Source organism: Solea senegalensis, linkage group LG3 (assembly GCF_019176455.1).
Source record: "Solea senegalensis isolate Sse05_10M linkage group LG3, IFAPA_SoseM_1, whole genome shotgun sequence".
Lineage (NCBI taxonomy): Eukaryota > Metazoa > Chordata > Actinopteri > Pleuronectiformes > Soleidae > Solea > Solea senegalensis.
The window spans coordinates 27,924,286-27,948,316 of NC_058023.1; the positions used below are offsets into that span (position 1 = coordinate 27,924,286).

A 24,031-nucleotide genomic window follows, 5' to 3' on the forward strand; every position below is an offset into this window, starting at 1 on the left:
ACTGCCCTGAGATCATTTTCAACTGTTCCTATAATTAGTCTTATTTTGGAGACAATATGAAATGGCATAAGGAAAGTTGCACTTAAAGCTGTAGCACATCATTTTTAGTGATGTTTTTTTTTTTTGTTACTGTTGATTATTCTGCCTCAGAAACGGGCTTTGTCAAGCAAAACTATCAGACCTGAGTGAAGGAGCATTATTGTGTGTATACGGCAGCACAATTCAAATTTATTTATAAAGCACATTTAAAAACAACAGAGTTGACCAAAGTGCTGTACAGTTAGACATAAAAACAACATAAGAAAACACTAAGACCAACTTACAACCAGAAACATTAAAATAATAAAAGCGTTAAGACCAATAGGAAAGGATAGATGGATTAAAATAGGCAACTCTCATTCTGAGCCAAAAGCCAAGGAGTAAAAGTGCGTTTTGAGGTTTTGTTTTAAAAACAGGCAGTTTTTTTAAATCAAACCTCCCCCACAGGAGCAGGTGGGGGAAAGAAGCATTTATCCTGTGGAACTGCTTGCTGGGTAGTAGAATGAAAGTTTTTGTGGGTACTTCTGTGTCGTTTTCAGTCATACACCAAGCGTTTTGCAGCTGTCTCGCTTTACTAGCGCAGTTTTAGGACAAACCTACAAAAAAAAAAGAGTCGTATCTCTGTCAAAACCCATCTGGTTTGAATAACATTTGATATGTGTATGCAGGCTCAGACACTAGGCCGTCAGACTCGACATCGGCTTAATACGGATCTGATCCAGACTACAAATTAAATTGAACATGGTTCAGATGCATATCTGAGGGACGTCTCAACAGATGGGGATGAATTGTGTCACACTTATATGAGATGGTAGTAGCTATAAACTCGGTAAAGTCGTCTGGATCCAGTGGATCAAAATGTAAAATAATGCAGGTGTCGGTTTGTAAAGACACGGGTGACAAAGTGTTTAGGGCTCTTGTTTGACAATGGATGTAACATTTGTGGTGTTGTTTGTCTTGACAAACGACCCACTAGAGCTTTAAAGTGCTGCTTTTATCCCACTGCAGTGAGATCATTTCAAAGGTTCCTGTAATTGGCCCTTTTTCTTTGGAGAATATAAAATGGCATGACTGAAGTCGTCCTTCACTGAAGTAGGACCAGATGAGACTCCCTTAACGCTTCAAGATGTGAAGACGACAGATTTAACGCCGCCGCTCGCGCGTAATGCCGTTTGGTTGTTTTTCCTTGTAGTGACGTGACCTTTGCTGACTGATAAATTCAAACAAAGTGAGTGAAAAACATCAGAATAAATCATATTAATAAGATCCATTATCTATGTCACTCACAATAGTATAAATCCCCCGTCCTTTCAGCCCCTTGGTACGTGGTCTTTTTAACAGCGGCGAGATAACATTAAAATGCAGTGAATAAAAAAACATATCATCGGGTAATATTTGAAGTCGGGGGGTGGGGGGCTGATATCAGCCGGGTTGTTTGTGTGTGTTCGTTGCTGTTAGATTACCTGCTACACAGTCTGGTCTGAGATATACTTAGTCCTGCAGCTCTTTGATACAGACACGGCTATCCTTCATTACCCCCAACTTCACCAACCTGGCTCTCAAGATAAGAGGGGGGAACAGCACCTGTCCTCTGTTTCTATCACTGTTTCACCACAGAGAGAAATTCACAACAACTCCAGCAGATAATTTTCCCCTCTTTGTGCAAAACTTTTTTTCACTCGCTATCTTTTGCCTCGCTGTGTTTTTTTGTTTGTGTTTTCGCCAAGGTTTCGCAGCTGTGAATCTCTCTTTATCGACTTTCCGAATCACTCGGAACCCTAATGGTGCCTTTTCCTAAAGAAAATAGAAGTGTTTCTTATCATTATATATGAGCTATTTTCAATAATTTGTCCTCTCCCTTTGAGATTGCAGATAGTTGGAGGCTTGTTTTATGCTGATCATGATAGGGTGTTCTGATACTGTGATGATTAATGTCTATTCAGCCCAACTTGGTTTAAATCCCTTTCTGGGAGGTTGCTGTGGTCGATCGCACCAAGTGTCGGTGGGTCCAGATGGATATGGAATTTTCTTTCTCTGTAAGTCAGCATATTACAGCACAAATGTTTTAACTTGTAAAACCCAAAGCTCTTTTGGCGTCTCTTTTGATTTAGTTTTTTTACCTGCTGGAACTTAATTTTATCATGAAACAATAACACGCAAAACTGCTTACGGGTCAAAAAACGCTCTTGTTCCTCGCTGCGCTGCCCAATTGCATTATTTTATCTGGGAGGGAAAAAATAGCAACAAGAGATTTCCTCGGAATGTGATATTTTATCAATATATGGCTTTTATGCAGACAGCTCTGAGTCAGACCGGAGACTCTAAATCAAGTGAAACCTCCGGCGCTGCCAAACCCATACAAGAGAATCTTTAGCCGACCTGTGTCAATGAAGTCAAGCAGTTGAAGGCCGCTCTAATGTCTGGCTTTAGCCGAATTATCCAAATGTGGGTGACTGACACAAGGATAATGTCTACATCCCAGCTGCCATTTACTGTATATGCCAATAAGAAATGTTTTTATTCCTGATTGTTATGTTGTTTTACATTTTGAATCGTTAAAAAAACTAAACACGGACAGTTCCTCACGTCTGTCTTCTGTCTGTAATGTCTTGTTTTTGTGTCCCTCAGTTGCTGTTACTGGGCAAGATCGACCAGACCAAGGCAGCCAGACTGAGAGCAAACTACAATCTGCTGCATGACCGTCTGAAGCGGTACGTGTCCTCGTTTTCCCTCCGACCAAAGAAGTCTATACTCGTGTTTGTGACTGCATAGACGCAGAAAGAATTGCACATTAGAGGAATAAATGAGGAGCCATCAGACCTGTGTTCAAGCCAGAGTGAACCCCGAAGTAAAGTGTCCTTGAAAAATACTTAAACGCCGTATCAGATCGAGTTTTGCTGCTCGCACACGCAGTTAAAAATACATCGAAGTAGCATCTGTGACACCAACCCACTGATGCCTAAAGAGACAAAGCAAAAATAATGATTTGAACAAGGAGGCACAGTCGCTGCCGTGTGTAGTGGAGGCAGCACGATGAAGGTGGAACCACCGCCACTGACTGAAATAGGGCGGAGGAAGCCGCCCAAGACATGACCCGAAGCACACTTCTTTTTAAGTCCACGAACAACGATTCTCATAATCCCTGCCAAGCCACATAAGAGGGAAGCGGAATTAGCTTTTGACACCTGCAGTTTCTTGTGAAGGCGTGATGGTGGAAAAGAATCTGTGCATATTAAATTTAATTGGCTCGTTGCTTAGAGGTATATCTTGAAAATCAGAGTCTTGAGTCTGCCTACGTGCATATTGTACCACATTGTTTTTAAAAGGTGTAAAATATGTATTCAGACTAATGACGTAGGATTTTTTTTTTTTATGCATTTATCTTTGTTACTGGTCGGTTTCCTCGCCAGAATAATGTAATACATTCATCGGCCACTTAATTAGGTACACATGACACCTAGTAAAGTGGCAGGAGTTGCCCCCTGATGTGGTCTCCTGCTGCTGTTGCCCATCTGCTTCGAGGTCCAACATTTTGCTCAGAGATTATATTCTGCATTACTTTGGTTGTGATGAGGGGGTTATTTGAGATACTGTTGCCTTTCAATCATTTCAAACCAGGCAGTGTGTCCATTTTTCTTCTGACCTCTGCCATCAACGGAGCATTTTCACCCAGAGAACTGCTGTTGCTGGATAGTTTTTGTAGTGTGCCTATGGGCAACCAGACTTTGCTTGAGTTAAGTTTGAAAACAACAATTCAAAGCCACTCGCCAATGTTTTGGTTCTAACTTGAGTCTTTATATGTTGGGCCATGACCCTCATGTCGAGGACACAGCAGTAGAAAATGGATAGAGGGATGGAAGCAGTTGAATAGGTCTTCATTTACTGTGTTGAAACTTACTATTAACTGTAGAGCATATTAAAAATAGGGGTATTTAAATTCACTGTAGGCAAAAAACTTGTTTTCAAGCAGATGAAAAGGACTAAGAGAACTGTCTTAATCAGTATTTAGTCCATACCTATAGATGTGACAATCACTTAGTATACTCGGTGATGTACCGCTGACCACACTCACTGACACATTAAATCGTTGCTCCACCTTACAGAAGTCAGGACTCCGAGCTCCGGTGTTTGGGTGAGGCAAAGAGGTGTCGTGCTGAGCTGGAGCGGCTGCACACTGAGCTGGAGGGAGCAGAGGAGCAGAGCGCTTCAGACGAGCCTGAAAGTGAGGTCAAAGCACTGAGGCGACAGCTCCTTCAGGCATACAATGAACTGAAAGCCGCAGACAGCGCGGCGTACAAGACGCAACACCGAGTCAAGTGGTGAGTCGCGTGCACACGTTCGCAATGGCGCCGAGATGTCAAACGCACAAAAAAAAACACAGAAGTGAAAGTGGAGAGCTGAAGGCAGAAGTTGTGTCCAGTGAGACACACACACACACACTACTGCTAGTATTTGGCTTCGACCTATTTCTCTGCTCCACAGATACTCGTTGTGTGCACAGACAATAATAAAAACTGATATCTCCCCTTTTCTCGCCCAAGAATTACATTTTTTATATATCACAAGGGGTGATACATTGATACACACAGTTAGTGTGGAAAATACCAGTTTCAGGTGGATTTGTTATGTTTCCCATGGACGTGTGTGAACCCGTTTACGCTCCCCACTCTTGTTCCCATTTTGACGTCTGTCCTGTAACCTTTTCCTCTTTCTCCAACTCTTTCCTTTCGTTCTCCCTCCTTCCTCTCTTTTTTTTTTTTTTTTTTTTTTCGCCAGTTTTCCTATTTTCTGCTGCAGGTTTCCCCCCCAACTCAGTCATCACCCCCGCGAGTGCGTCCGAAGGGTCAAACACGCCCACCGACAAGGAAAACAGCGCACTCGCTCGATCATCTTTCACTCTCCTCTCTGTACACAAACTTGACTTTATCAAAAGGCCAAAGGGAGGTTATTGGAACATTGCTTAGCAACGTGGCAACACACACACTGGAGTAAGTGCAAAAACAAAGCACTTAAGGCAGTCGCTTCAAGTGTCATTTGAATTGATGGGCGCAGTTTATAAATTGTACATTTGAATAGTTAGGGTTCCCAAGTTCATTCCAATTCTCAAACGCAATAAACAGCAATGGGAAAATGTCTGAGGAGACGATGAGAATTTATGGGAGGTTTAAAAAAAAAAAAGAAGTAAAAAAGGTAGTAGAAAGTTTACAGGTGAAAATATCAGGGGTAAGAAGTTATAATGAGGGTTTAAATTTTCAAATTAAATACAATGTCATAATAATTTGGTGTGTAACTTTTAAATGTTAACAAAACAATTAATGCAGGCTTTCAGGTTTTCTGCTGAAGCTCACCAGGAAATGAGAATATACTGATTAGACACTTGGGGGCGACTCAAAAAGAATTTGAGTGGTCGTCTATGGGAAAATAAGCCCTCATCACACTTGATTTATAATGTTGGTAAACATTATCTTGAAGGTTTAATGGTCTCAAATGCTAGTTGCATGTTTTCCTCAATAGCATAATGTATAGACAATAAAATATGGCATATGTTGTTGTCACAAAGCGTGACGACTGAAACACAAAGCAGCGTCCGCGAAAAGTTCGATAAGTGAATCCTGCAAAAACACACTGTTGTTCAGCAGTTTGACAGGATGAATGCTCTTTTAGGCCCCGCCCCACTCCCGCGCTTCAGGTGCATACACACAAACGCTCCCTCAGTCAGGTCTGACAGCACTGCACAGCGGAAGCCCATTTCAACATTATTTCTCTCACAAAGAGGCAACAGCGATAAGAAAAATCACCAAAGGTTACGTAAAAAAAAAAGAAAAAAGTATTTGATTAAAATCGTTTTTAAAGTCATTATTAAAAACGCTCACGTCACATAAATTCCCCCACTGTGTTGCAAAGGAATTATCCATCTATGGGATATGGTGATTAGTCACATACTGAGGCAGAGCTGTGTCTGCCCAGGAGTAAATAAAATATTAAATGAAAACACTTTTTAGGGAGTGTTCCCTATGGATGCGGCAGTATTAGACACTGAGTGGGCATATTATCAGGGATACTTATGGGTGGTGTGCTCCTCAGCCTCTCCAGCCTCTTCCTGCGGTCCAAAACACCTCTCCGTCTCTTGTCCGCACGGCTAGTTGCCTCCGCATGTGCCAAGCAGATGTTCACCATTTCAAATATGCTGTTTTTTTGTGTGTCCTTTATCTTCAGCCAAACAGACGCACAGGAATTCAGCTCTTCTTCTAAGTCACACACTTGCAGCAGTACTGCAGGTTTTTCCCCTCTCTCTCTCTCTCTCTCGCTCTCTTTATACAGTGTATATCATTTAGTATCAGAAAGATTAATATCATTTACTTTATGAGCAGAGCTGCTGTGTGCTGTTGTGTGGTTTTTCACAATGATGGAGCTGACTTGAAATGATTTTTCACACAAACTTGCTGGAGCTCCCCGGGACGCCTGTGCCACAGGGAAATAAGAAATTCATAGAAATTAGGTTTCATATCATGCACATTTGAGCTGTGTTTGGTTATTTATGTGTTTGTGTGTGAGAAAGGTTTTGTATTTTTGTGTGTGTGTATGAAATGTTCCCCATATGAGACTGAAGAGACATTATATAAACACTGTTTCTTTTACATGCTGTGTCTTTTAGTTTGAAGAAAATGTGTTCAAATCTTCTAAGATATCTTTAAAAGAATACTGACTCGGATCCTTGTGCTTTTTTGCTGTCCCCGTGCTAAAGGAAGAATGATTTCAGCATGAGTGATTAACTGAAAACTGTACGGCAACGTATTTGTAATTCCACTGCAGAGGCTTTCTTTTGAATCGGGAAGTGAAACGTGTAATTTCCTTATTCTAATAATCTGTTGATGCTTTTCTTTCTCTTTCATATCCGCTTCCCCACCCCCCAACTCTCCTCATCACCTCACCTCACGTTACCTCACCTCACCCTGGTGCTATGCAGTCTCTGGGAAGAGAAGCAGTACCTGGAGAAAGAGAACGAGATACAGCCTCCACCTGCTGTAAGTTGCACCATGCTGCTCAAAGTTTCAAAGATGTGGATTACTACTGCAATGACTGTCTTCAGAGAGGATAGACATGAGTTTAATTTTAAGCCTCCATTCAGGCTTAATCCCCTCCCCCCCAATATAAAGACTTAGCTCTTTTTTAAAGAATCGTGAAGTCTTCCATTCGGAGAAAATATGTTAACAAGGTTTCTCCCCTTGTTAAAGCAGGCAAACCAAGTTGCTCGTTACTGGTGTTCACACGTGCAAACATCACACTAAATAATGATGCTGTGCGTGGCAATTAAAGGAACACATTTCTAGTAGGAAATAAATCATCTTTATACATTCACATGTCCTTTTTTAAAAAAAAAGGTCCCAGAATCTGCTTGACGCTCAGCGAGTTGTACACCCCAGTCCATCGTATAATGCCGCAGGTCATATTAATAGTGTATCACTTATATTATTCAGTGTATCAGACGTCTGCCACAATGGTTGGGGCGAGAAAATCTCCACTCGCTGCAAAAAAAGCGATAAAGGATCGATCCGATAAGACAAACGTGTGTGTGCAAACATGAATCCCCTTAAATGAATCTTTAAACTTAAAACTTTATCAAAAATCCTGTAGCAGTTGCCAGTTATTGTTGAATTACCGACTGCATCAACAAAACAAGGAGAATATTTAATGGTGCAAATCAAGTAACATTTAACCCTTTAACACCTAAGCCTCAAAATGTCCATCTGGACATTTTTGCTTATTTTAACCACAAAAAGGGCCAGAAAATATCCTGTGAGTTAAGTGGTTTTGCCCATTTTTCTAGAATAACCGTCAATATCTGGCAGTTAAAATAGTGCATTAATCATTTAAAATGAAGGAAAAACAAGAAGTTGTACATTAAATTTGAAATTCGAACAGTATAAAACATATTTTTTTTTATATTTTTCCAACTCTCTCCTCCCTGGTGACAAAAAGACACTGATTCGCCAGCTTCCTGCAACAGCGCGAGTGAAATTACCGTAATAACCACATGTTGTGTTTGACGTGCATCTTCTCAGCTTTCAGAAACCATTGGATTTTACCTATAGTGCGTAATTACGATATTGCAAAGTGTGCTTGTGCAAGCGTGTCGTCTGCGCTGCGCTCTGTGTTAAAAGGGTTAAAAGACCGAACGGTGGTGTTTTTAAAATACATCACCATCGTGCTCCCATGAGCATAAATGAATGTCATATTAAAGAAATTAGGAATGGCATCCAATAGCTATAACAATGTTGTTTTTTTTCCCCATGGGGCACATGTGTGTTGCTTAAAGCACATAAACAAAATACTTTCAGAAGAAGTGACACTTGTTTAGCTGCTCTTTAGGGAACAGTCGAAGGGTACTGTTTACTTAACACGGAGTGCACAGGAGACTTTCACAGCGTAAACATTATAGAGAATTATTCCCAGACTCTCCAGTTAAATCCTCGTGTTCAGTAGTAGGTAACTAGTAGTGTAACCACAAAGGGGTGTGGTTACATTCTTCCTTCACACACATACTTCTCAGACACGATTAATAAACGAAGTGCAGAGGTTTGAAATTGTTTAGCCGCAAAACCCAGCCGAAACTATTTTTTGTTTAAGTTTATGACGTTTGACAAGTGTAAATTGATAACAGCTGCTTCTGTCGCATCCGATCGCTTCTATATTCATACGAGCGCCGTTAAAGGGATTTAAATCATTTGCAGCACGGCGAAAGTGCTTACCTCTGGTAGTTTTTAAAAAAAAAAAAAAGAGGCTTTAATTTGGCTCCATGAAATTAAATGTTTAATGTGTGAAAAAGCTAAAACCTCACTCTAACAGAAGAAATGCAGTCGGTTTCAAGTGTTTATGATTTAACGACAAACTTGGTGTGCAAAACCAAAGCCTGAGAGATGAGTTCAGACGCATCATAAAATGAGGGAAAAAAACAATAGAATTTTGACTGTGGAGCAGCCTGAGCTCAATTAAATTCTCTTTACTGACATGAAAATGTTGATTTGTGTTTGTTTTTGTCATTGGGTCCTGCAGGAGCTGGAGACCAGAACAAAAGCCCTACAAGACAAATATGAGGATTTGAGGAAAGAGGTGGCCCATAGACATCTGGAAGTCAGGTCACTATCACTATACTTCTATGTCGTTGAGGAGTTTGCTTTTGTTTGTTTACTTTTTGTGTCTCGTCTGCCAAATATCCGGAGAAGCACTGCAGCTGAAGCCCTCAAGTGCCTGCAATCACCAATTTTGTTTACGGTTACATGAACTTCTGTGCGCACGTTTCTCTCACTCTGCACAGGAGTCTCACTGAAGATGTGGAAGCCCATGAAATTCAGATACTGAAAGAACAGAAGGAACTGGAGGACCAGAAGGAGATCATAGAGCTCAAAGAGGTCTGTGTGCAGTAGTGTGCGTGTAACTTACTGACCGTAGCTTACAGCAAACCATTAATAAAATAACATGTGTGTGCATGTGTGTCTTAAGGCCGAGAAAGCGCAGCTCATTGGCGTACCAGGCCAGATTCTACAGAAGATTGAAAGGAAATGCTGTAAAAAGGAGTAAGTATATTCAACGTTATAGAGAGTTAATGTTTCAAACACTAAGTGTAAGCCATATATACACCGTACACGGTGAGATGAAATGGCTTTTCTGCAGGGCTTAGGAGGTACAGCATGCATGAAGTGCAAATGTTAATCAAAGGGAAAATGTAAAAGTGCAGGAAATGCTTGTGCAGCGAACCCTGACTGCAGGTGCATTACTGTAAACAAATAAACGACAGCAAAATAGTCCGACATTCAGCAAATACAAAAAAAATCAAAAAGTCATGTATCATATGTGATCCAGTATGAACCAGAAAAGCAAACAGAGCAGAACTATAGCTTGATATTAGAAGTCAGGGTTTTTTTACTTATTATTTTTCTGCGCTAAACATCATTTTCCAGATTAATTTGTTGTTTGGCTTTTCCTCCCTGTAGCATATCTTTCCAGACACACTCCTCGCAATGCGCAGTCGCCGTTGCAGTCCTGCGGAAAGATGCACATTAGGTCCTGTAATGAGAAAAATAAGGCACCGTTTATAGTCGACAGTCGAATTTATTCTCAAGAGTTGGACGGCTGCGATCGTTCTCGCTTAATAAAAAATGAAAACCATGTGTATTCATTTTCGTATATAAGTGCAGCTGCCGTCGAAAGCCCCTTAATCACCAGAGAGAATAGTTCCACTTGCACCATCACTTCAGTTTTCTTTATCTTTATTCCAAATTAATATTTGGCTTGCATGTGATACAGTGGAGCTGTCTGCATGAGCTTTGTGAGCAACACTTGTGGTTTGAAATTGCTATCATTTCACAAGATCTGCACCCTGACAGCGTTCTCATGGTGGTACACATTCTAAACTAAGCTCCTCTGACTCTCTGATATCTCCCTCTGATGCGAACGCATCATCAGGGCGGCAGCGGAGACGGTAGAAGCGCTAAACTCCGAGATTTCAGAAATGGAGCAGCAGCTGAAGAAGGTGGAGGTGTGTAACCGCTCCCTCGGGGCGCAGAAGGAGGAGGCCACGCGGAAGCTGCAGGCTCTCCAGGCCCGAGTAGAAGCCAGTCAGGTGCTGAGCAGGCAGCTACTCAAAGAGCAGGAGGTCAACAGGGAGGAGCAGAATGAAATCATTGGCACCAGGTACTGAACTGAACATAAATGTACTCGGTTAGAAATACCATATTTGTTCAAGAGGCTGTTGCCCTGCGGTTTCATGCCCATGTGTTGTTGTTTTTTTTGGTCTACACCAGAGGTATCCTGGAAATGAAGCTGCAGAACATCACGTGTGACAGGAAGCACCTGTACGAGAGGCAATCTGTGCAGCTCAGAGAAAAAAATAGGTACAGAGCGGCGATGGCTGAAGTTCACTGAGCTGCATGTAAATGAGTCTCCACACTTTCACATTTCCTTTAGGACAGTTAAAAAAAGAAAGAAAAAAACATTACAATACATTGTTTTGAGAGACAGTGAGACAAAGAGCTTGTGGTTGTGATAAACCACAAATGTTATGTGCTTGCTGTTACTTTCCTCTCAGGTATATGCCTGTTTTCTTTAGTTCTTTCTGTGGTTCTGTTGTTCAGTGCATCTTTTGAAACTGCATTCCAGACGCAGTTTAATTCCCTCATAATGTCATGGTTTCTGTTCTATTTAATGAGACAAATTTGAGACAATGGAGTATGATGTTGATAAATATTTAAAAAGCTGTGTTTCTTCCTCTTTAGGCAGATGCAAGCCCTGAAGAGGATGGAGCATGCGTTGGCCATCGCCACTGAGCAGCAAGAACACACGCAGACTATCTACAATGAGCTTCAGGCACAGGTGAACTGTGGGATGATACTCTCAGTGTTTGCCCAACGACTGGTTTTTACTATTTATGTTCCCAGGAATGTTTTCAAGTAGTGTCAAAGTGGTTTTGTACACGTAACAGACGATTGCTGCTTGGTAATTTGAGTTTCCCGTAATTTGACTGATGTTCCAAGTTTTTAAAGAGAAAGTCAAACCCAGAGAGAGTCATGGAAAAGCACGTCAGCACGTGTCACACAAGCACAGAACAGCATGGAAGCATGTTGTTACAACTCATCGGGGAATTACACAATTAGATTCACTCATTGACGAAACTGCCAGTCCCACTCATCTGACAGTTTAAATCAAAAGAGGTCGTTATCGTTAAAGCTGTGATGTGTAACGTTTGAGTGTAAACAAATGTCTGTTACATTCAAACCATCGTCAAAAATGAGTTCCCAGAATGCTGATTAAGCCCTATACCACGCGACTCTCTCTGTTTCTTGGAATAGTTTATTTTTGGGTTGGTTTTTTTTGTCCCTGCGGCTTATTTTACGTCACTATTGAGCAATATAGAGGAGAAGCTAAGTGTGCTACTAAAGCGTCACTAAATGGAGACATCTTTACACAATAGCACTATGGCTACAGGATTCGTTGGATTGTATTGGATAAGACATTTTTATCTGTCCGATATCCGATCCAGTAATTTTGACCAGTATCGACACCGATACAGTACAGACGATACAGATTCCCATCCCTAGTTTTTATCACAATCACGAGAGGAAAGACAGAGGGGAGGGAGAGGGAAAGGAAAGAGAGGAGCTACAAGCAGCCACTTACTTAAAATGCAAGCTTTGCTAGTAGTAATCAAGCGCTCCCTGAATAGCTGCCTGACCTCATGCTGCTGCTGTTTCCTTCGCCATGCAGCTCCAATTATGTGGCATGTGTGTATGTGTGGGAGAGAGTGGGTAGGAGCAAGGGAGAGAAAACTAGATAATAGACTGTCAGGTCACGGAGAGCAGACGTGGTAATTAATCAGAAATCTAAAGTGGGCGGTTGAGGTTCCATAGTGAAGCTTTTATAACAGTACCTGACATTAGGCCAAATAATTCTCATAATTATCCGCTTTCTATATGTAGCAAACCTATGAAATACATTAGAAATACATTATCTTGACAAAACCCTTGAGCCTGTTGATGAAGTTTCTTCTTTTTTCCATGGATTAGCAATCTTTAAATGTGGAGCGCAAGGCCTGGCAACCCTGCAGAGAGGTGCAACGCCTGAAGGCATTCATATTTTATAAGCTTCAGTGAACATATTCACTGTCACTGGAAGTAAAGGCTATCAGAGAGGCCTCAGGGAAACTCTGATATATAGTATTAATTATTTTTGCAGTCTCTGTTTAATGTGGGATTGAATATGCACTGACTGAATTTATTATGAAGTTTGGTCATCTTTGTACTGAATCCTCACAGGCTGTCCATCCTCAACATGTAAAGTTGAAAGGACACATATAGTCAGGGAAACGTTTGAAAAGAAAAAAATTGTGATTTATGACATTTTATTGAAGGTTCAGGAAGTTACCACAGCAGCTGTGAGTGCGCACATAGAGAAAAATAGAAGAGGCTTATAATGTTTATGTATTTTTTTCTTTTTTTTGAATTCTTGAATTTCCAGTTGCACGCTGTTCCCAGAAGAGACGCCAGTATTCAACAGAGGATGGAGCTTCAGAGAGAAGTGGATGCTCTTAAAGTCGGCTTTGAAAAACAGGTGGGAAGAGAGCAGGTTGTGGGTGGACATAAAACCATCAACAACTCCCAAATTTAATGCAGTCTACTGAAGTAGCCATCAGCCATCAAGTATGTCCTTGAAAAGCTTGTAGTTTATTTATTTTATTATTTGAAATCAAGTGTTAATTATGTTTCATGTCCTCTTTTATTTTACATTCATGCCCTTTTTTTTTTTGATATTTTAAAGTTTTATTAACTTTATCGTACAGACAAGATGACATTATCTGTTGCATAATTCCTCTTCTTGTCTCATTGATATACAAAGCTCTCATTATCCTCTTCGGGGGGGAAAAAGCCGCAATTTCCACAGAAAGTCATCTTCTGTCTATACTCCTTATCAAAAGGGCACTTTTCTCTCTTCCTGGTTTAAAGGGCTCTTCAATTGCATCAGAATATATTCAGATTTATTGAAATCTAAACATCCTGTTTGCATTTGTTTGCCCAACCAGCTGTTGGTGGCAGAGGAGGAGAGCCAGAAGAAGCAGCAGTACGGGGTGATTCAGGAGCTGCTGAGGGAGTCGAACCAGCTCAGAGAGGAACTCCACAACCTCAGATCTCTCACCAAGATCAAAGCCGAGGAGAGGGGGCAGAAGCACCGTGACCTGCTCCGCGCTGAGGTGCATGCACGTGCGGATCAGCATCTATTTGACATGACGGACATAGATATTTCACGCACACATATCAAAAGGGAGACAATGTGGGTCGAGTTCGATGTCGATTAATCAAATTGGAAAGAAAGACACAAATAAACACATTGACAATTTCTAGCTCCAGAATGAATTATTAATAAACTGAAATGTCTTTACTAAACTGGGACTGCATGCTGAGTACAGATCAGTCACAGAAGAAGGTGCTACAGCTTTTTTTTTTTAGAAAATCTCGACAACAGCAACCGACATGCGATGTTTGTGGGAACACGCATAAGTGATGAAACTCTTGTTTGACTTGTGAAACTCTTGTGTCCACAGCGACTGCACCAGCTCACCCAGCACGAGCTGCTAGAGAAAGACCTGATCGTCATGGACCAAAACAAACTGAGCATGATGCTGCAGCGCAGGTGTCACTGCTCTTTTTCCTTTCATATCAATATGCAAAATCAATATTTCTTAATCGTTAAATCAGAAGGTGTGTGTGTGTGGTAAAAGAGGATTTTTGCCACAGAGGGAACAAACTATAATCTCTCTTTACTTAATTTTTTTTGTATCCTGATTGTATAATATTTATTTGTGCATCAACTTCTGCCTTATATATTATTATGTAGCATTAAGGCAGCAGGAATGGAGTCGCATTATGCAGTAAACCAGCTCCTCGACTGAAAATTGATTCTGCGCTTGTTGTTTTTGGCTCCTTTTGAATTAATTGTGATCCTGGCTGCTGCTCTGATAAGACATCTGCACATGTTGTCTGGGTAGAACAGCATAACTTACTAATTGGTCATACTCCAGTGTTGAGACTTATGCAGCTGGCACCACCCAGTACATAAGAGTTGTGCAATCCAGTGACTGAACTCACGACCACAGACCAGAAGGATGTGGCTGCTGTTGACACAGTATCTGCAAAACTGTACAAAACAGGACAAGGAGCTTATTTTAGATGAGTATGGCGTGTGTTGTCTGTTGACAGCAATGCACAACACATGGGTCACACCAAGTTTGAGCTAATGCTAACTTATACTTAGCGTACATGTATGATATTGCGATACGTGGTCCACGATACCAATAATATCACAATACAATGATTCTGTCATAAAGTCTATCCTGCTGTAAACTCCAGGTAACTTCTGCCTAAGTTTCCCTCATTTATTTGAGTAGCACCATCATGGGAAGACGTGAAGTAGCGACGCTAGGCTACCAAGTGGATATTTTGAGTTTATGTATGTAACTGTACGCTACCTACAGGATAATCTACCAGCGAGACGTTGTAATGCGGATTAAAAACGGCTTATCAGTGTTTTCTCCCTCAGAATATTACAGTATTCTAAACTGTGTGACATGATCGTGGAGGAGAAGATCAAGTACATGAAGCTGAGGCAGATTGCCTCAGAAAGGATCAGAGAGATGAAGGAGCAGTTTAGGGTCCTGGAAAACGAGATGGACATCCAACGCGCAATTGTTATCAACAAGGACAGGTGTGTGAATGTGTTTCCTCAATTCCAGGTTTGGCGTTGCGAGAGATGTACATCGACAATGACATTTAGTGAAGTAATTAAGGAAAGTTGGCATGAGTCACTATTCCTTTTTCATCAATTGTGTTCACTGTGTGTCTCCATTCCAGATTGCTCACAAAGGCTCGTATGAAGCTCTCCAACAGCTCCAAAACGAGGGACAAGCTGCGCAACGACATCTCCAAGGTCCAAACAGACAGGCAAACACATGACGTGATCCAACAAAACACGCTGTGGCAAACACACTGAGCGTCTTCTTTGCCATAAGCCAGTATGACACATTTAGCAGTTTCAGTAAACAGATTAAATGTGTCACAGAGGGTACTAAAATTCAGAGGGACTAGTTGAGATAGAGAATCAAAGCTGTGGTTGAACTGTTTTGAGTTAGTTTAAAACATTCTTGCAGTGCCCCAAAACCATGTTTTCTACAGCTGTCGAGTCCAAACAAGGGCTCAGTTTCCCTCATGTGTAATGTTTGTTTTTCTTTCGTCAGGCACGCTCAGATGTTACATCAGATTGTGAACTTTTCTGTTGTCTACTAGAATTCATTATTTAGCGCGATCAAAATGGAGATCGTCCGATTTAAAAACATGGACGTGCATCAGGATGTCGTTTCTTTGTAACCCAACGTCCTCCAGGTTGCGTGGAAGCACCGTCAGATCGGTGAGCAGACTGAGGACAACAAACTGGATTTGGTGAAACTCACAAAAATGATCAACCTCCAGGAGCAGGCGCTGCTGGAGATGAACAAGAATCACGAGACGGCCGTACAGCGTCGCAATTTCCTGTAGGTGAAACACAGACTACACTACACGCTGTCAAATGATGTTTGTCCCTGACCTCGGTGATTGTTTGTGGGTCACCTACAGAGGCATTCAGCTACTGGAGCATGAGGAGGTGTTGTGCAGCTACCACGAGAAGGTGAATGTCCAAGAGGCAGCGATCACCAAGGGCAACATTGAGCTGGAGTCGATGGAGAAGGAGATGAAAGACTTGCAGTCAGCCATTAATGAGGAGAGGAGACAGATAGATGTGAATAAGAAGGAGGTGCCTGTCAGCCGAAAGCTGGAAGAAGAGATCACCGTGTTGCAGATAGAGGTAGGAGAAATAAACATTTATGCTCACCCTTGTGCACATCACACACAGAGACAGCAGCTGTGGTCAGGTGATCGTGGCAGTGCACACACTGGTGCCTTTAGTAAGCCACTAAGAGCGATTAACAGACAGATGTTCCCTGCATTTATAGATGAAGACACTTTTTTTTTTTTACACACACTGCACTTCAGTGACTCTGTTCATATTGCCGCTAATCTATGCAGAATGAGCCTATAGTACTCTGCTGTCCACGTTCCCTTAATGGTCCAAATCTTAGCACGATTACATCAGGATGTGGCTCAGATCCTTGGCTTCAAATCCTGCCTGGAAGCAGTAAGACGTGTCATTTAGTGTTTTCGCCGCATGATGAAATTTGCCCTGCAGAGACAGCTGTGTGTGTGTGAATGAAAAATCTTTTCTCAGAATCGTCAGGTAAATTTATCCAACATTGCCTCAGGCCAGGGTCCAGTTAGACGTGTTTGTTCCATATCTAAACAAAAACAACACTTTTAGACCTTCATTTGGTGGTCTCAGGAAGTAGATGATCATACATATATGCATGTTTAAATTAACATGTTTTGGACCTAATTACAAGCTCCAAACAATGCAAATATTCAGTCAGATCGTGGTGAATAAAGCAGATCTTTGATTTTCAAAGCTTCGTCAAAAGCTTTCTTTTCGCTCTATAATTAACAGAGTTAACGTTTATTTTAATCTTTGATCATTTGTATTTGTTCGTCGTCATTATTATAATCATCTGCAAGTTGACTCCGACAGTTTGTGAGCCTGGTTTTCAGGACTCCTCCCCTCTTGCCATGTTGTTGTGAACTGACCACAGTTGAACCGCTTTAGAAGTTTGAACAGTGTGTATAAATCGTGTTTTTTGCTCCCCGAGCTCCCGCAGACAGGCATGCACAGAGAAGATGACGATATAAGCCAAGTGGGGGAAAACACCCAAACCTCCATACACTGTACAAGAAGTTGTTTTGGGGATTTTTTTTGTCCAGAAACCGTCTCAGACACATGAATAAATAACATGAAAACACAAACGTGTTCAAGCAACTCTGCAATCCACAAAGAATGACACATAGAAGGAGAGAGATTTGAGAGAAGGGGAACGCAAAGTTTCCTGCCAGTGGCTGCGTCGGGGGATTGGGTGTGTTGCTGCTCTGGATCAGAGTGACTGGGTTTGACTTGCTGCTGGACGCTCTCGTTTGAGTCTTGTGCTCTTTTGGATGAGCGCAGTGTTGGAACAGACTTCACCATGTGCTGCGGTTTTAAAATCCACCCCTGTCCCTTCTCTCCATCTGTTTACTCCTTCTGCTGTTTATGAATCGCTACAGTGGTTGCCATTTTTCTTGTTTTCTGCTCTTTCACTGATCGTTACTTTCTTATCTGTACCTCCTCACCCTTCTTTTTGTCTTGACCACATTTTCTTTCGTCTATCCCCCCTTTTATTCTTTTATTCTTTCCCTGTTCTGACTGGCCTTGCGTTCGGTTGTACGTCCAATAGATTTTTTTCATTCCTCGGTTTACCACTTTGGGTCAGAACGAAATATCTCAATTTGATCGTTGTCATATTTTTCAGACCTTTGTGCTCCCCAGAGGATGAAGCCAACTGACCAATACTTTGGGTTTTCAATCACAGTCACGAGCAGGTCAAAGTATCAACTTTCCCATATATATATATACAGTACATTATACAGTATATACAGTACTGTGCAAAACTCTCAAGGCACGACCAGCTTTGCTGTTCTTAGCTTTGCGTTTGGTGTGATCGTGACTTTGATCACCTGCCATTAACTTCCTGTTTGAATTTAAATCCAAGGCTGAATTTTGTGCAGATCACATGACTTTTATCTCACACCGTTGTCGGGTCAAAATGTTATTTGTTCAACATTCACAAAACGAATTACCATCAACCTTCCCTGGAGCAAATGTCAGTGCCATCAAGTGCATTTCAAGAGACTTTGGGAGCCTGAGGCTAAAGGAGCTAGGAGGTCCTACATTGAAATCAACCCAAACCAAAGCAAGCTAATGGTATTGTTGTGTTCTGGGGGAGGATTATGGGCAGAATTTGCCTGCATGTTTAGGATTATGCTGCATTTTATTTGCTTTCAGTTAGGGATGGGTATCGGTATTGGTCCAATACTGGTCAAAATCACTCGATCGGACAGATAAAAATTCTAAAATATAATCCTAAATATCACATGCTTCACTATGTGTAGACTGTAAAAAATGTAAATAAAAATCAGCTAAACCATTTTAGACATTTGGTCTAGACTCTATCAGACTAATATCGGTCTTGGTAGATACTCAATTTTGTGATATCGGTATTGGACACAAAAAAGTAGTATCGTCCCATCCCCATTTCAGACATCATACATGTTATTTGGCACATTTTTAGTAATGGTCTAGTTCTTAGCTGTTTTTTGATCACTGATAGTTGAGATACAGGTAATAATAAGCAGTCCCCTTGTCAATAAGCTTTCTCTTGTGAAACTGAAACTTTCACCGCACAGTATTGTGCCTATAGTTTGGGGATTTACCATCCCCATCATCCGCCAGTCAGCTGTACACTGCTCGTCATAAAATTCAAGGACATCCTCTTAAAATTGTTGCTGCTGTAAATTAACTCAGGCAGGATGTTCTCCCCTCAGACAGTTGTCTGTCTTTCCCGCTACCGCCGCCATGTCCACGCTAGCACGCGAAGCTAAGACAGCCAACATGACAAACAATACCGTTCCTGCAGGAGTAGCATTTTCATATTTTCACTCTGAACCTGTGAGTATGTTGAAATTAACATTACGTAAGTCAAAGCACGTTCGTGCCGTTCCCCACATGTTTTGTGAGAACCCAAATGTGCACTTGCAAACAGATTGCTAATATAAGAGAGAGCCTCATCAGAAAAGGTGTATTTTACTTCAATGATGTGCCACAATCATATGTTCTGCCTTTTGCGTCTTAATTTTTCTCCATCCTGAAATAATGTGACACTAACTTCAGAGCAGATTTATGCCGGTGCCAAGTGCAGCCGCTTTCCGTTGCCTCAAAATGGCAGCTCGTCAATACACTTAATCGTGCCTCATTTTCAGACTAACACACCCATGGGTGCACAGATGGGTGCGAGTACATCTGCAGTCTAAACAACACGGGCATGCACTGGGTGGGAAAATGATTCTTCGCACTGTTCGCTCTGCAGAGTTTAAGGCTTGTATTTGTCTTGGGTTTGATGGGCGCGCAACATTTGGAACTTTCTTACACTTAAAGTGGAGTGGTTGGAAAGTTCACGGATGTACTCGCAGCACATCCCTGATTAGTGTATTAGAGCCCATTTGTCATTATTCACGCGCTCGCTCATCCGTCCAGTCATTCCATTCCTTTCCCTCTTCTATGTGTAGATTGCAAATCACTCTCTAAATCACAGTTCCCCCCCCCCAGCCATCGAGCTTCCCCCGGGTACAAAAAAAGTGAATCGCGGGAGTCTTGCCAGCTCAATTCATTCTCTGTGTGAATTCGATCCCCAAGCAACCACCTCACTGTTGATTTATCATATATATTGTGTATTTGTATTCATCTGTGATCAGTTTGTCTGCTCATTGTAGATGAACCCCCACCACCACCCCCCCTTTGATGGGAAATTTTGACAAAGATAGATCGGGCCATCTGTGAGACTATTGAAGTTCAATATACTCTGAGGCTTTCATTTGCTCTGAAGAATTTTAATTGATGCAGAATAAACAGACGCTCGTGGTGGATTCTGGATTTACTGCTTTTTTTTATGGCACAGTGATGTGACAAACACTAATACAGGTAGACGTGCATCTGCACACTCATACACACCAGGATCAGTCAAGTTACAATATTGCCCTCGCGGCCACATCAGAATATTGTCGAACAGGTCTCTATTGACGAGCTGTTGGTGTGCAAATATCACAGAGTAACAGACAGATACTGTATATTTATAGAATATATGCTCAGTCAGTCATGGATTGAGATTTATAATGGGGGTGGTGCTGTTGACAAACTGCTGTGTCCCTACGGTGGTGAGTCATATTACTTGTCAGTCTGTCTCTTAAATCTTTGTCCGACCTGTCTGGAACTTATTACCATGGAGGGGAGACCTGCTGTGAATCGCGGACTGATGCACAGCGTGTGTGTGGATATGGGCGAGTGTGTGCCCTGAATGTGAGTGACTTAAGTCAGTCAAAAAAGAATGTATCATCGTCTTTATCGTGATCTAAAGAGGATATACATGTATTTTCCTTTGAATCTAGAGTGTTATATATATTATCAATATTATACAAATCGTGTGTAGGTATTGATGTTGCAGAAAATGACATCACGATTTGTATTGTTATTGAATTATTGCCTAGTCCTGTATCTAACTATAATGGATTCCTTTTTGCCTCAGTCAAACTACTTAGCTCATATTTAACCCTTTAACAGCGAGCGTATCGCGTACGACATTACTGCAATTACGCGACGGTCTGTGCGATCGGCAAAATTCCAAAGGTTTCTGAGAGCTGAAGAGTTGCATGTCAAAACCAACAACATGTGGTTATTACGGTAATTTCACTCTTGCTCGAGCACGAAGCTGGTAAATCGGCGTGTTTGTCACCAGAGAGGAGAAAATTGGAAAAACTACATACAATAGTTTCTACTTTGTTGGCCTCTTTTCGCACATTGAGACAAAGACTCAAACAAATGCTACTTTAAATATGTTTTATAACTGTTCAGATTTCAAATTGGTCGGGCAAAATCTGGTGTTTGTGTACAACAGTGTTTTTAATGATTTTAAACTACTCTAACATGCAGTAAATTGAAAATAACTGCCAGATATTGAAAGTTATTCTGGAAAAATGGGCAAAAGCGCTTAGTTACAAAACATTTTCTGGCCCTTTCATGATTAAAATAATCATAATTTTATGTGTGCCTTTAGTTTACAACCCTTTTTGAGCAAGCGCTGTCATAAATAAGGCCATTATTTATCTTCATTTTTACTGTGTTTATTATGTGGCTCTTTAAGCCATCGTGTTCACTGCTAATTGAGCTGAAATTATGCAAATGCTATGCAAAGTGTTCTGTTGCCTGCACGCTGTCATATGTACAATCCAACATTTATGAGGCGAGAAAGCGGCTATTCTTTGTGACTCTGGGAAGAACGAGACAAAGATGCAGGCAGGCAGAACAGGGACACTGACACAGACGGATGAATTCAAAGGGAAAAGACGAGTGCGTGTAGACGACTGTTACTTACAAGTCATGGCGACAAAGAGAGAGAGAGAGAGAGAGAGAGAAAGGGAGCCGAGGAGGAGAGTGACAGAGTGCTGTAACTCCATCCATCATGTCGCGTTTGAATGACTCAGCGTGGCTTTGAATGAGGCTGGAACACAGATCAATCTAACTCGGCTGGGAAGTTAGCACTCGGCACACGTTTATCACATTTGCAAATTTCGAGTATTAAAACCGTCTTTGACGTTGATTGGCTTCAAATGTAATTATTGAAAAATCAGCGCAGTCAAAGTGAAGACAGTCATTTATTTGGCACGACCCCGGGTCCGTAAAGATAATCTGTCGCGGGCAGTATCTCACTGAAGTCTGTTTATTCTGCTGCTGCACCGTTGCAATCCCGTTGCCTTGTCTCATCTCTGCCTTGACGCCTTTATATCAACTTTGTGGCTTACTGCAGCAGCAGTAGTATCATTTTAATTTATAGTCCCTGACATAACGGGAGTAAAAAAATTCAAAACTCAACGCCAGTGTAATAATATGGCGTCATATTTTAGAATTTGATGGCCTCCGGTTTTACATTCAGCATAAAATTCGATAGGTGTTAAAAAATTCCTGCTTTGTAGATTTATTTTGGCTTTTAAAACGACCAAATTGTGCGTTCAGTCTGTTTTTTACATGCAATCTCTCATTCCTTTTTCCTCAGAGTTGCCTTCATTTTTTTTGTGTCTTCTTTCCTTTGCGCTTTATTGTTTTCCTTTATCTTCCCCACGCTGTTAGTCTCTTGTCAGCCTCTGTTTCGAGTCTCTTGGAGTCTTGTGAGTTCAGCGTTTCTCTGCCTCTTTTCATCATTCTGTCTGAAGCATCTGTGACTTTTAGCCTCAGCTAATCACACGACAGGCAGACTGTTAAGTTAAAACTGGAGTGGAATGATCTCTGACGCAGAAGAATCTTTTTAAAAAAAGGAAAAAATAACTGGCTGGAAACACCTTTAATCAGCTTTACATTACAGGCAAACATTCACAGGTTTCCCAACATAGATCCTGTCAGGTCAGAGTGACTGTACCACATTTTACCCCCACTCCTGTCTTTCCCCGTGCTCCATCTCACTTCCGTTTCCCCGCCTCTCTTCCAAGGAATCTATTAATATTTCCTCAAGTGTTCTCTCCTCTTTTTTCTCTCCTGTCATCTGATTTATGTTTTTTTTTTTTTCCTTCTTTCTATTTTCTGCTTATGTTCCTTTTATGGCCCCTGACATGGCTCCTTGATCATCTCAGCTTCATATATTTTTATATATATATATATATGTAGACTGCCTATGGGTCGGGTGGGCATTTGCATTAATTTCCCTGTTGAGATGCTGTCGCTACTTTAATTGCTCATTTCTCAGCCGTGCTCACTGCACCTGACTTTGTATTTATCTTTGTCTCTAAAAATCGACATTACATGATGAATATGAGTAGTTTTTTCAGTTGTAGATTCCAGATTTTTCCCTTTTTTTTTAAATCTATTTTCCGTAGAGCACTTAATTTAGCTAAGTGTTTTTTTTTGTGTGTGTGTGTGTGTGCTTCTTTTTTTAAGACGGCTTTCTCTGACCAAGCTAAAGATAGGAGAGTCTCGAATTGCAGATGATGGGGTTAAGCTATGAAACGGGATAAATGAAGCGGAACAGAATGGTTTTGGCTGTATTTTTTTTTGTTTTTTTAATTATCTGTGGTTTGAGACTTGGAGAGGAGATATAACTCTCCATCTTTTTCTGCTTTGTTTATGTTGAAGGAAATGCACAGGAAATGTAAAGGAGGCAGTGCTGCAACAGTACACACGTAAACTGCTTTAAACACTAAAACAAGGGTTACTCAATTATTTGTGTCTTGTGTGCCTAATAAAGTGGCCACTACACTAAGTGTAAAATATACACTTTCTATCTCCCAACTCTTAATGAAAGCTACTTTATACGACCTGTACTAGTTAGTAAAAGTCCTTCTTTTTAGTAACATTTCCACACAATAACATAAAACCCTCAACAAACAACATTCAATTTGTACTTAACTAAAATGACATTAATGTAAAATGCATGTGAAGCTGGAAACACTGTAAAGTTTGGAATTTAGTTTACATTCTGCATTATACTCACCATCACACATTGTCTGCAGGTTTGACATTTTACTGATACCCTGAATGCATCTCTTTCCCGCTGAAACATTGTTGGTTTTAATCCAAGTTTAATGGCGTCGCGGTGTTGTACTGCATTTTCCTGCGCACGTTCGTGCCTCCGCATCACACCTCAGAGTGTCTTGAATTAATGTTTTACATTTTAATTCGGTTTATCCAAACTGTTACTCAATAAATCATGTCGGCGACTCTCTAAACGCCTCAG

At 41.1% G+C, this 24,031-nt stretch overlaps 1 protein-coding gene across 4 annotated transcripts in view; it reads left to right on the top strand.

Annotated features, from left to right (window-relative positions):
* ccdc146 (coiled-coil domain containing 146) overlaps positions 1–24,031 on the top strand; it is a 47,117-nt gene that overhangs the window by 14,882 nt on the left and 8,204 nt on the right. For 2 of the 4 annotated variants that reach the window (XM_044022827.1, XM_044022826.1), the window contains 16 exons: positions 2,668–2,750; positions 4,143–4,358; positions 7,007–7,064; positions 9,094–9,176; positions 9,356–9,449; positions 9,541–9,614; positions 10,504–10,731; positions 10,842–10,931; positions 11,313–11,409; positions 13,051–13,143; positions 13,613–13,780; positions 14,132–14,220; positions 15,127–15,291; positions 15,438–15,513; positions 15,966–16,114; positions 16,197–16,425. In XM_044022827.1, the coding sequence (XP_043878762.1) occupies positions 2,668–2,750; positions 4,143–4,358; positions 7,007–7,064; positions 9,094–9,176; positions 9,356–9,449; positions 9,541–9,614; positions 10,504–10,731; positions 10,842–10,931; positions 11,313–11,409; positions 13,051–13,143; positions 13,613–13,780; positions 14,132–14,220; positions 15,127–15,291; positions 15,438–15,513; positions 15,966–16,114; positions 16,197–16,425 (1,992 nt within the window). The remainder of the gene's footprint in view (positions 1–2,667; positions 2,751–4,142; positions 4,359–7,006; positions 7,065–9,093; positions 9,177–9,355; positions 9,450–9,540; positions 9,615–10,503; positions 10,732–10,841; positions 10,932–11,312; positions 11,410–13,050; positions 13,144–13,612; positions 13,781–14,131; positions 14,221–15,126; positions 15,292–15,437; positions 15,514–15,965; positions 16,115–16,196; positions 16,426–24,031) is intronic. The other 2 variants (XM_044022828.1, XM_044022829.1) reach the window with 2 other exon arrangements.